Source organism: Megachile rotundata, chromosome 14 (genome assembly GCF_050947335.1).
Source record: "Megachile rotundata isolate GNS110a chromosome 14, iyMegRotu1, whole genome shotgun sequence".
NCBI classification, from domain to species: domain Eukaryota; kingdom Metazoa; phylum Arthropoda; class Insecta; order Hymenoptera; family Megachilidae; genus Megachile; species Megachile rotundata.
Window position 1 is genome coordinate 5,784,418 of NC_134996.1, and position 13,367 is coordinate 5,797,784.

The 13,367-nt window shown below is 30.0% G+C and overlaps 1 protein-coding gene across 1 annotated transcript in view; it reads right to left on the reverse strand.

Annotated features, from left to right (window-relative positions):
- The window catches only part of LOC100878213 (uncharacterized), a 140,116-nt gene that overhangs the window by 31,414 nt on the left and 95,335 nt on the right, over nucleotides 1-13,367 (reverse strand). The window contains exon 2 of the mRNA XM_012280609.2: nucleotides 948-1,150. Coding sequence (XP_012135999.1) covers nucleotides 948-1,150 — 203 coding nt within the window. The remainder of the gene's footprint in view (nucleotides 1-947; nucleotides 1,151-13,367) is intronic.

A 13,367-nucleotide genomic window follows, 5' to 3' on the forward strand; every position in this document is an offset into this window, starting at 1 on the left:
TGGGAATTTAGGAATTTAGGAAGTGAGGAGTTTAGAAATTTTGGAATTTAAAGGCTTGCAAATTTTATAATTTGAGTATTTAATAAATTTAAGATTTGAAAATTTTGGGATTTAAAATTTGGAGGTGCGACATGGAGACTACAAATGTTGAACTTTGGATGTTAGGAAAGTTGGAAACTTCAAAATTTTCCAACTTACAATTTGAAAATTTGAACATGCTAAGTTCACTAATTAACAAATCTGACCATTTGAGAAAACATTCTCAACAAAGTGTCAGGTACAGACTATTCTATATCCACCCTTGCAGCAAATTTCCATGTATCTGTCTTATAAAATAATTAAAACATATTTTTACAAATTTACTGCACAATAAAAACATTTGAACTTCTACAGAACAGTTGTAGAAGTTTGAAACTTTCTGAGCATACCTGCAAAATAATGAAATTAAACCTACAATACATTTCAATTCCATATTTTTTAAATCATATTTCGCACCTCACATTTTGTTTTCGAATATCTAACATCAGTTCTATACTTCATTTTATTTCATATAAAATTTTAATTGAAAGAATAATTGCATATATTAAAATTCAGCCATACTGAATTAAACGTTTCAACACAATGGAGAATTCAAACACACTGAATTAAACATTCAAACATAATGAAAAATTTAAATACACTGAATTAAACATTGGAACATAATGAAAAATTCATACATACGGAATGAAACATTCAAGCATACTAAAAAATTCTAACAAAATGAAATGAATATTTTGCCAAACGATATAACGTTAATTTTTATTTATCAACGTTACAGTTTATTTTATTCGCAAACAAATTTCATTTCCAATTCTATTAAAGTGCCTCCATAAACTATCGTGTTCGCTCGTTGTAACGGGTGTTTGCTTCGCAAACACGACGTGAAAGTGTTGAAAATAAATACTTACGATGACTTTGGCACCCAGTTCTCCAAAAACAGCGAACGATGGCATCTCTTTCGGTATGTATCGAAAAAATTCAGGACCCTTGTACCATTTCACTGTGTATAAAGGCTCTGATTGTAGATCGTATCTGCAGGTCATATTGACGGTCGAGCCAGCTGCTACGGCCAATGGAATATCGATAGATACATTGGTAAGTCCGCGAACACCTGGAAACAAAACGATGTGACTTTTTCTGCCGGCTACTATTTTGTACGATCTATGCCAATTTTTTATTTTTTTTCTGCTGATCGGCGAAATTCCTGCTACAACTGCGGTAACATATACAAGGATTATTAGAGGACGTGTATAATATAAAATTATTTTTAAAAAATTATAGCTGATAATTGATTATGTCATGCAATTAGACAGGAGGGGTGCCTCATTCTTGTGTTACGTACATTTTTTTAAACATATTTTGCATTTTAACATATATAACAATTTATGTAAATTATAGAAGAATAGTACATTAAATATATCAATTGTCCTGCCAATTAATTAAAATTAAATGAATCATTTTTATTTATTTTTGAAGTTGTTGTATCGTTAAGAATACACATTTTATGATAATAAAAAATGCGTTCACTTAATTATACAAAAATATATACTAAATGATGGAATACTGCATGTTAATATTAATCAGTCACTGTGTATAGTATTTCGAACTATAAACACTATATTATGAAGCAGCAATTATTCATATGCATTTTCGTACAAAAATGTATAATATGCAATTTTAAATAATACTGAATAGTCTCCTTAATTGATCAATAACTGAAGCTGAACATTTTAGATTTTTAATTATAGATTTTTTTAATTTATGAAGTTAAAATAAGCACGAAAAGAATAGCTCACTGCTTCATTATAAATATTATTTAATTTTTATCACGCTGGAAATAATAGTACAATTGGTATACGTATGACGTATTAAAACAAAATGGCTGACATCAGCGTAACGTGGCGCCCACAAGAATATATCAGCAAAATTTTGTTAATACAAAAAATTTATAAAAACTTGATGACTGATGCAGTTATCTGCCTATTATTAGATATTTGCTTATACATATAGTTGATAACTAGTGAAATAACTAATGAAAAGTTAAATGGAGGTAATTTTATGATAGCAAATGCTTAAAATGATGGCTGTGCGTTCACCAAATCATACACGTTTAGATTTTTTTTTGGATGCGATTGAACCAGTAGTTTATAACATTAGTTTACGACATCTCAACATTGGAAAATGTGAAAGAATGTATTAGTACTGCTTGTGCACCAATGAACAAGTTATATGACTCGTCCATTAGTTGTTCTGAAATTTTGTGTTATTTGCTGAACATTTGGAGCAGTTATTATAATAAATTTTCCCTTGTTAATCATTTTATTACTTATTTCATTTTGTCCATCAGTTATCTAGTTTTTATATATTTATATAATATTATATGTATAATGTTGTACTTCAAGGCTACGTGACGGTCATATACTATTGGATTCGTGTAAGAGCTTGAATGTTCTTGAAGTCTAGGAAAAAAAGGCCTTGAGAAAAGTTTCTTCACTACCATAATAGTAGTTCAAACAAAATAATGTTTTCCTATAACATTTTCTTCTACCACAAAAAATAAGCAAGATATTTAAAATAGTCAAGTGAGGAAAACCCTGTACTGATGCTTGCAACTGCATCACAGTCACTCAAACTGAAGTTCAATTCAGCGAACTTCAACGATTCAATGATCAGAAGAACTTAAGTAACTTTCCAAAAAAGTATTCGGAATGTACGGCTCTTAGTGTCAGATGCAATTTATGTACCGTGAAAATACGTGAACAGCAAAGTCGAAAAGAGTAGCGGAGCACTCTTCATCAATTTTCACCCAGCCATTCAATTCTTCGTACAAATCCCCTGTTCTAATGTCGAATGACACTGCGTCCGAAGTCGAGTAGTAAAGTAGACTTCTCGTGAAATCCACTTGCGGAACGAAACGCATTTTCTACGCCATTTTCCCCCCTTTCCCTTTCTAAGCTTCGTTTAATGCTTTCTAACCGAGCGAGGAGCACGAAACTCAAACCTTTCGAAATCAACCCCTTATGAAATGTGCAGCATTGAGAAAATTGCTCGGAAGATTCTCGTTCATTTTTAAAAATCTTCTTTTATCCGTAGGCTGCGGAAATAGAGATGGAATATGGTTTTCTTGAAATAGTGGTATAATTGCAAATAGAAGACATAATATTATTATAGAAACATAATATGATTTCTTACCAAGAAATAAATTTTCAATTCATTGGCATTTGCATATAGTTGGAATTATTTGGTTTTTGTTTAATAGATAAGTAATTGTGAACGTATATGGGACATATCGAGTCTCACTATATGGCCCTTTTTAGATTATAAAATGTTTGGTAAGGTCAAATTCGGAAATTCATAAAATTTTCCAACATTTTATAACAAATTGACAAAGTTAAAAAAAAATATTTTAAAATAGCCCAATCTTTTATGAATAAAGTGAAAAGAAAATTTAGTTAAATCGGTTGAGTAATTTCTGAGAAAAAAATTTCTAAGTGTACTAAGTTGAAGGCTTGTCATTCCTTAACAAATTCGAAACCGGCAAAATGATGACTTAAACCCCCCCAATTTCACATGGATTACAACATATTTCGATTAGAGCAAAATCGGAGGTGGTGATTTCCAAAAGTGATCGATTCGGCGTGGAATGACGCTGAGAATAGAAAAATCAAATTAAAAAATCAAAAAGTTTAAATTTAGAAAACTTAAAAAAGGAAATCAAGCAACTGTCCAAAGAGTTTTCAAATGTTCATAGCGCCATTGTGACATCAAACGAATATAATCTTCACAACACGTTGACACGTAATTTCTGAAGTTGATGGAATTATAGAACTTCCATAAGGGTTTCAACTGATCGATTTACTCGAATTTCAAACTTCTGCTTCCGAACTGACAAGGATCGTTAGAACCCGTCTGGCTATTCGATCAGATCTAATGTTCGAATTAATTGGATCTGTAAAACGCACTGCTGTTGGGATTACATTAGCCTCGAAACTTGTTAACGTATGGGGAACGTTGTTAGAACTTATCGAACATTAGCTATTATGGTCCAAACAACCACGTCCACGAACTTTCTAATAACATACAGCTTATGCGATGTTACGGCTTATTCAACGAGTTGATTGATGAAAGCTGTTGAATTTGTAATATTGATGTTACTGTTCCACTGTTGTTGTGGCCTAAAATAATTTCAGCGTTTAGCACAAGTGGCGAACTTCCAGCAAAATCGTCAAATTTTAGAAACCATCCGAGATAAACTTCCGGGAATATAATTTCACCGAATAGGTTATTTCAACAATCGAAATTCGATTCAACTTCGATTCGAAGAAGTGATTTTAGAAATTTTACGTAATGAGGCTAAAAAAACGATCTACTTCAAAACTATCGACAAAAGTTATAACAGCTTAATTCAAGCTTTCTCTCCGTTCGCTAAGCAATTTTCGGAATTGTTGAATTTCGGAAGCAATTGCAGATTGACTTCAGGAAAATAATTCGGGTAAATGGACCATTTCGGACATTTCTGTTTGATTTAGTAAAACAGTTTGAGGCAAATTGAAAAAGTACTTCCGGCGCGGAAATGTAGAATTTCTACGTTTCTACATTTCTGCAATTATAAATTCTGACTTTCTTGGGGATTTGAAAATTAATAAGTTTCACATTGATATTTTTATGAGTTTAGGAGCTATTTGTACTCTTTCATGTTCTTAATTTGAATATTTGATGATTTGATAATTTGAATATTTAGAAATGTTAATATTAGAAGTATTTTAAAAATTTTTAATTCCCAATTCTTTAAGCTCCCAAAACACTTTTTGTGGTTTTTAGAAGTGCCTATTTAAAAATGTAGTATTTCCACATATTTTAATTTCCAAACTCCTATACGTAATGTTTGTGTTACTAAATTTACAAATTTACAAATACATAAATTTTCAGATTTCAAAATGATCAAACTTTTCCATATGACAGTTTAATAATTTGAAAATTAAGATTAATTCGATATTTGCTGTCTTTTTATATTTCCACATGTCTGAATTTCTAAAATTAAAAAACTTTAAAATTATCAAATTAAGTTCAAAGTTCCACAAGAAGGTAAGCTGATTATTTGGAATTTTATAACACAACACCTTAACGCAAATTCCAACATAAAAATTCAAAATACCTGCCACAGTAAATATTCTCATATTTGCTAAGATGTTTGTTCATTTTAATAAGTACTGCTCTTGAATTCCCATCCCATCTTGAACACCTTTTATAAATCAGGATTAAGGCAGGAACGTTTACAAGTTCGACCTTAATCACCAGTTTCACGGTCGGTTAAGATGAGAAACGGTTAAGAATAAAGTGATGATCGTCATACTAAGAATATAACCAGATGCTTTATGAAAAAAGTTTCAATAATTAACTGCTTAACCCTAAATCCGAAACGACTCACCCTCGGCAGTTTAAGCAGCTCTTTCGACTAAACGAGAAAAAGGAACAGCTCCTTCGAGCGAGGGCTGCGTCCCCTTTTCCTTTTTTTCAAGGATGAGTTAAGCAGCAACCACTTATCCTATGATAACTTAAACGGACAAGTGCTTAAGAAAGTTTTCGCGTAAGCTACGTCAGCATCAACGTTGGTCTAGGGATTACCGGGGAATTCGCGTAAAGGGACAGGAAAAAAGTTGCGACATTGGCGTCGACTTTTAAATATCTCCGCAGGGAACTATGTGGTTTACTTCTTTTTCACACCTAATGGCTCAGGACTCGAAGCTTTACCGCCAAATGGGCATACACAAGATTATCCGGATTATTTTCCACCACGCTAAATTCCGAACGTAGAAAGTTTCGCACTCGTATCTTCGCATTTGTTCGGATCGAGAACCGTGCAGGGACAAATGAATCCTCATACGCCACGTTTGCATACGTACTATCACATTAGACTCGTATTCTGTTCTTGCATTCTTGCGAGCAAATACAAATATTTGCTTTGATCAAGTTTTGTAGTTGCACACTACTCTAATATTTATTTTTAATTTTCTTGCTTTAAATCGATTGGGGTATCCTAACCTCACAATTCATGTTACACTTTCGCCATATTGTTTCGGAAAACTTTTACGTTTATGTATGAAGTGTTTTAATAATTATAGAATATTCTTCCAAAAAGGAAAATTGAATAATGTTTATTCGTACTTACAGATCTAATGTAATCTATAATTGCAGATAATGTAATTCTAAAGTTAGTCTACTTTATATTTAGTTTAAGTCTATCTCATTTCTTATTAAAAGTTTGCAAACATGAATAACAAAATTGTAGTGTACTACATTGTGTTTGAAATATAAAATTATTACTAGCATTTATTAAATTTTTATTATTTTAAACCTCGACTTTATTTACCTCCTTAATTTACCAGCTCAGCTTCACCCCCTAAGTTTAAATTCTTGTAGTTAAAAAATAAGTGAGTTAATCCCCTAAATTTCTACACCATTTCTAAATTCTAAATCTAAATAAATAAATTCTAATTTCTAAATAAATAAATCTATTCATAGCCTCGTCCCTATTTTCCGAACTAAATCCAAAGTTGCTTAAAGCAAACTATTTGCTTTTGATGGATCTGTTTATGCTACCAAGGCTGAATATGCAATGTCGACGCCCATGGCGATGTTTATGGGGTCGTGACAGAAAGACATGGCGAATTCTCGGCTCAGTTATCGCCAACGGGCTGAAAAGTTCGTCCGTTTCGTCGGCGTTTCGGCTTAAAAGGAAAGAAAAATTTGACGCGTGTTAAACGCGGATTTGTGAGCTGAACGCGTGATATACGTGAGTGGCATTTACCATGACCAACTAAAGTTGCTACGAACTTTCTTCATTAATTAACCGTTTTTCACGGAGACGCGTAACCTGTTAATTATTCACGCCGAGATACGCCCATACGCTATTGCGGACGCAATGTAATTAATCGTCAACCGAGGTAACACGCGAGATTATCTACCATAATCGAACGTTAAGGTGCACGTGGTAGAAGGCAGCAATTATTTAGGAGGTGAGAAAATTGCTATTTGCAGAGAGATATGTTCTTCCATGTCGCTGATAAATAGCCGGGTATATGAAGGTTCTATAAAAGGGAGTAACTTTTGAGTTTGAAGCTTGATAATATGCTAAATAATTTAAAAACTTTTGTGTTGAATGTTGTTTATGGAATATGGTTTTAGTTTTAATATTATATATGGAATAGGGTATGAATGTACACTACTGTCCATAAGTATCCGGACACAAGCGAAATATGCATTCACGTTGCATGAAAGTTATTCAAGTATCTGCAACAGTAACTAAAATCGATTTTTTGTCTGCGAAGGTCAGAATACTGGAACGTTTTTCGATTGATAATTCTCGTTTGGAACTCATATCTCGATGGAAAAGAAGCTACAGACGAACTAAGCCGAAACTGTCGAGTGCGTAGCGTTACTTCCATTCTTATCTCCATTGAGGGAACCTAAACATCTACCAACAGTTACAAACACTTGAAACATATCGAAGAACCCTCTGAATGCATTCTACACCATAGAAATGAAACACAGTAGAAAGTAAAATTTTTTTTAGACTCGAAAGCGTTTCATTAGATTCACAAATTTGGACTTTGTACTTTTGGACATGAATTTTACTTTCACAGTTTCATTGTATAATTTGTACTTAAAAATTAATTCTATTACCTCAAAAAAGATAATAATAATTATTACAAATGATATGATAACCCTAAATGCCTTTCGTACAAAGTTCAACTATGTTTTATGTAACGAAACCAAATGTCCGGATACTAATGGACGGTAGTGTATATGTTATATGTGGAATATGGTACTACTTTTAGTATTCTATACGGGATAGTGCATTTATGTTATATGCATACGGAATATGGTATGTATTTTATTATTGTACATGGAATGCAATATATGTATGTATACTTTAATATTGTGTATGGAATATTAATACTGTGTTTGGAATATTTTGTATATGTATTTTAATATTATATATGACGTGTGCTATGTACTTTGAAATTGATATTTTTGTTATTTTGTATATAGAATATGATATACAAATACTATGTATGGAATTTTGTATTCATTTTAATATTATATATGGAACATGGTATATATTTTAATATTGTATACACAATATTGTGTCGACTTTAATACTGTACATATTATATGGTACATTCTGTAATTTCCCAGAACTGAACAATAAATGTATTTTTCAACAAAATGATATTATGCAAAATATAAGGTTGTATAAAATATATTAATAAGGATATATAACTTCTGCTTGGATTTCTGTTATTAACAACTGATAAAAAGAAATTTTTGCAAAAATGAAAGATTTTGAAAGATTTTATCATATCAAAAATAATTAAAAGAACCATTAAAAAATTTCAAACTGTATTGATTTGCATAATAATGTAATAATTCTCCGAAAATTATTATTTAATGTAATTTCAGGTAAATTTAAAGTTAGACCATTTTCAATTATAAAGTGTCTTAAAAATTTGCAATTTGTAGAAATAATTTCTCTTTATTCTTGACAAATAATTAATTAAATCATGCTTTTATAACAAACAATTTTGAAATCGATTTTAATATAAATTTTTGTTAATAGTATTAGTAGATAGTTAATTGAAAAATTGATTTATAGAAAGGTAATTCTTTTTCAGTTTTAATAAATATTGGATAGATTATTATTTGAAAATATATCAATTGTAAATAATTTTAATAAAAATGTTTACTAATAATGTTTAATACAAGCTCTCAGAAACTTTAATTGCATAAAAACTAATTTATTTTCAATTTTCGTATAGAATAGAGTAATTTGAAAGTTTACGAATTTGTATATTTAACAGACTGCAATTTAGCGCTAATTGCGACTGTTATGTTAAACTCGCGAGGGCTCTAGCTTAATTTTGTTCGCAACAAATTTAACTCTGCCATATTTCCCGACAATGTACCTGCATGCAGCTTCAAACACTTAATAAATTTGTTTATAATAGGCTCTTTACATGATTCTCTTAAAACAGATAAATCCTAATTAAAATTTATGCGATGCCCTAACACGGTATACTTAAGAATCGTCAATAAAAATTTTCGCGAGGAAGAAATAAATTTATAGTTTATGGAGTAATATTTCCACTTTCGCTGTGCAGAAAACTAAATCGAATTTTACCGAGTAAATTGAAAAATTCCATTGCGTATCTGATGTCGAATTATAAATACCTAAATAAATAAACAGAGACTTTTTAGTTTATGAACACAATTAACTTGATATTTATAACGTGCAGTTATTATCCCAAGTATTTTTCCATTAGAGAATTACATTTAAAATTATGGCATATTAATCAACGCGTAATAGAAATAATTTCTTAAAATCGTTTTATGTTTTTCCTTATCTTCGATTCCGAATGCCCCGTTGAATTAACTTTCTTAATATTTCAGATGTTATCGGGATTTAGGTCTTCTAAAAGTTTTGTCCATAAATCGTTTTCGTTAATTGGACGACATTCTCTTACAATTAGTTTTCTATCCAGCGAGTCCTACGGTAATTTGATTAGGATCTGGAAACTGACGATGGTATTATTGCCCTTAATAATTCTTGCTCTTCGTATTTTCAACGTCCTTCAGACTGTACTAAAGTTATTTTTAGTAACAGCTTTACTAATTCGAATTACAATATAACACGGTGTAAACGTGCCATTAAAACTCTGCAATTACGTTCTACCATCCGGAAGCATTTGAATTTTTTTAGGTTAGAATTATTATGGCACTTAAATATCTGATATCATTTAATTACCAATATTTTTAACTCCGTATAGAAATAATGAGAATTTTAAATAATACAGAATATTTTTTTACAGATAAAAATGTATATTGCTTTCGTAAATTGTCTTTCATTTTACAATTTCAGTCGCGATGTGACGGAATTTCGAATGGTTTTTAATTCTTTTTAAAATGTAATGTAATTGTTTTTGTTTTAATAGAAAATTGACAGAAAATTATACTCTGTTTCGATTTATCTGTATATTAATATACATATTAATATACATTGTATATTATATATTTGTCAATGAAAAAAAAATTAATCTTTTATGAACGTCGTTGGAAAACAACAATATGTGTAACTTTATTAACTATAGAAATATATGTATACATACATAAATATATTTTATAATATAATCACATAAAATGATACAAAATTATGTATAGAATTATATAAAATATATGTACAAGTGATCTATATTTAATAAACTAAACTAAACTAATAAATACTTTCTCCATACATAAAAAAACCAACATAAATAATAAATAATAGAATTAACAAGGTCTGTAATTTACGGAAAATTAAATCACACGTGTTTCTTATCTTTCTTGAATAATGGAACGATTTTGTTGAAATATGGGAGAAAGATAAATTCAATTATCTTGTACCTTGTAATCAAACTGTATTTAATTAATAATGCATAGCATTCAGTTAAAACGATATCGTATATTTATAGAATATTGTATCTAATTTCAGCCTTCTAATTTCATTATAATAATTATTATACTACCAATTTGTATTAACATTAATTTAATATACGTAATTAATAAACAAAATTCTGATAGTTGAAATGTTGAGGAAATGAGCAAATTTTGCATTTTCTAAAATTTTATTTATTGAATCAAAAATATTGCTTGAAACTACAGATCCAAAATTACAAATATAGAAACTAAAAATTAGAAAAATATTCATACTGCATAAATAAAAAATTACTATTATAAAAATTAAGAATTAGAAATAAGTTCATACTAGAAATTAAAGATTATAAATATAAAAATAAAAAATTACAAATAAGTTTGAAATTTGTTTAAAACTAAAAAGCAAACAAATTTCAGTAAATTTCAAATAAATATCAATCAAACTAATATAATAAATATAAACCAACTGACATTAATTTGTAGGAATAAGAAGATTGCAGTACATAAAATTTTAATTACTAGAAATAGAAAATTTGAACAATTATGGTTACGAGGTTCAAAGGTCGTACGAGGATCTCCAACAAGGATAATCAGTTGTTCGACTCAAGAGCCAGAACACATTTCACTTGCCAGATCGTTCCAGTGAGATTTAAATACCGGCTCTTCGCTAATCACCTCGCTAATCCTTAATTACTGCCCTAGCGCGATTGTTATTCGCATCACGGCCCGTGGAACACGCATCTTCCGTTTTTGGAAGGTGAAACCTTCCCATAAATAACAGTACCCCGAGACAATAGCGTCACATAAACTCGCTACCTATATATCAACCCCTTGCCCTTAAATTATCGCCGGAATAATAGGGCGAGCGTAGCTGGATCCCAAAATCGTTTTCCTTCACGATCACTTCGCTCTGTTCCACGTCGAATCGAACTAGTTCAACGTTAAACACAGACTACAGGGATTAACCGTGTTACGTTCTGTTATTTACAGACTACAATCCAAAAGGAAACTTTTGTAATTACTTGCAATTTTCTTATAGCTGATTTTTATAGTTATTTGGCGATGAAAGACATTTTGGAATTTAGGAACTTGGGAATTTGGGGAATTTAGGGAATATATGTATGTGGGGAGTGAAGCGTGCGACACGTGTAATGGAAAAATTATGTTAAGACAAAATACGATCGACGGGAGAAAGAACGCCGAACAGGGCGCGTAGCACGGACAGTCTTTGTCCAGCATCGAAAGCATTCACAACGTTAATTGTTCTTTCAAATATATATATACATTTATTATTCATATTCAGTGTGTCGATTATTCACCTTCATCTTTAGTTTTATTTTATTTTCGAGGATCCTCAACCTGAAATATCCTTTAGGAAGATTCAGTCAAACAAATAGGATCCCACATGTATTTCAATATATATATATGTATATATAAAAAGCACTTATACAATTTATAGTTTAATATTTAACAAAATTAATTATGTTAACTATGCAATGTTCTTAACACAAAATGACTGATCCAATTATAACGAATAATGATCTACTTTTGAGCGATTTAAGTTTGACACAATTTCAAAATTAAAGTTTGACATAATTTTATAACATGGATACAAACTAGAAATATTGGTATATTAATTCAAAACTGAAAGTTTGATGAAAATATTTATATAAATATTTCTTTCATGTTCTCAAACTAAAATGGTGTATCAATGTATGAGTATTACAAAATTATATATTTTGTAATTGTTGGACTAATGTGCAGTTTAAAGTTTTATGAAAATTATTCCATAAATATTAGAGTAATAATTTTTTATTCCCTTAAGACATGGACTGTCTTAATCATATTTAAAAGCAACATGATACTGTTAAATTACTTAGTTAACCTAGAAACACTATGGTGGAAAAGAAACATTGAATTTGAGGTTAGGTAACATATATTCTAATTAATTTAAAACAAGAAACTTATAAATGAATATTAAATACATTTTGTATACATATGTAACTATACAATGCAATAGTTATAAGATAGTTCATGTTTTAAGAGACAGATACATATTATACCTATATATATAATTGCAAGGTGAAGTGGGGTAAGTGCAGACTGGTTTTTGTAAAGTTGGTATTTAAACGTAAGTATTTTCAGTCTGCTATGTAAATACTTAACGCTGTCGATATCGAACGCTTTGCACAATTACTACTATTTAATTAATATTAACTAGGACCTTAATTTTCCTTGTACATTTTGATTTTGATAGGAAATTGTTTAAAATGTCAACTACTCTGCACTTTCCCCGAAAATGGGGTAAGAGCGTAACTTGAAGTTAAATACTTTGAAACTTTATTTCATGTGCAATGGAGCAAGAGCAGAATTATTAACAAATATGCTATAAAATGCTTTTTACTGCATTATGCAAGTACTGTATATTGCAAACATGTACTTTAGCTGAAATATAAAAGGGGATATAGTGAAACAAAAGAAGGAAACAAACGTACTAAATGGAGAAATTTCGCTCATATTGTAATAAAAATAGCCTGTACATGCACTTGCCCCGTTTACGAACTTACCCCATTTTACCTTACATGTACTGATCGCCGATACTGAAAGACTAATAGCTTCTAAAAATGACTTTTTTGTATTAAATTTTTTATATTGCATTGTATAGCTACATATGTATACAAAATTTATTTAATATTCATTTATAATTTTCTTGTTTTAAATTAATTAGAGTATATATCACCTAACCTCAAATTCAATATTCCTTTTCCACCATATCATTTTTAGGTTAACTAAGTAATTTAACAAAAATGGTCAAATTTTATTATTAATTACTAATATCCGATTGAAAGAAAAAGCTA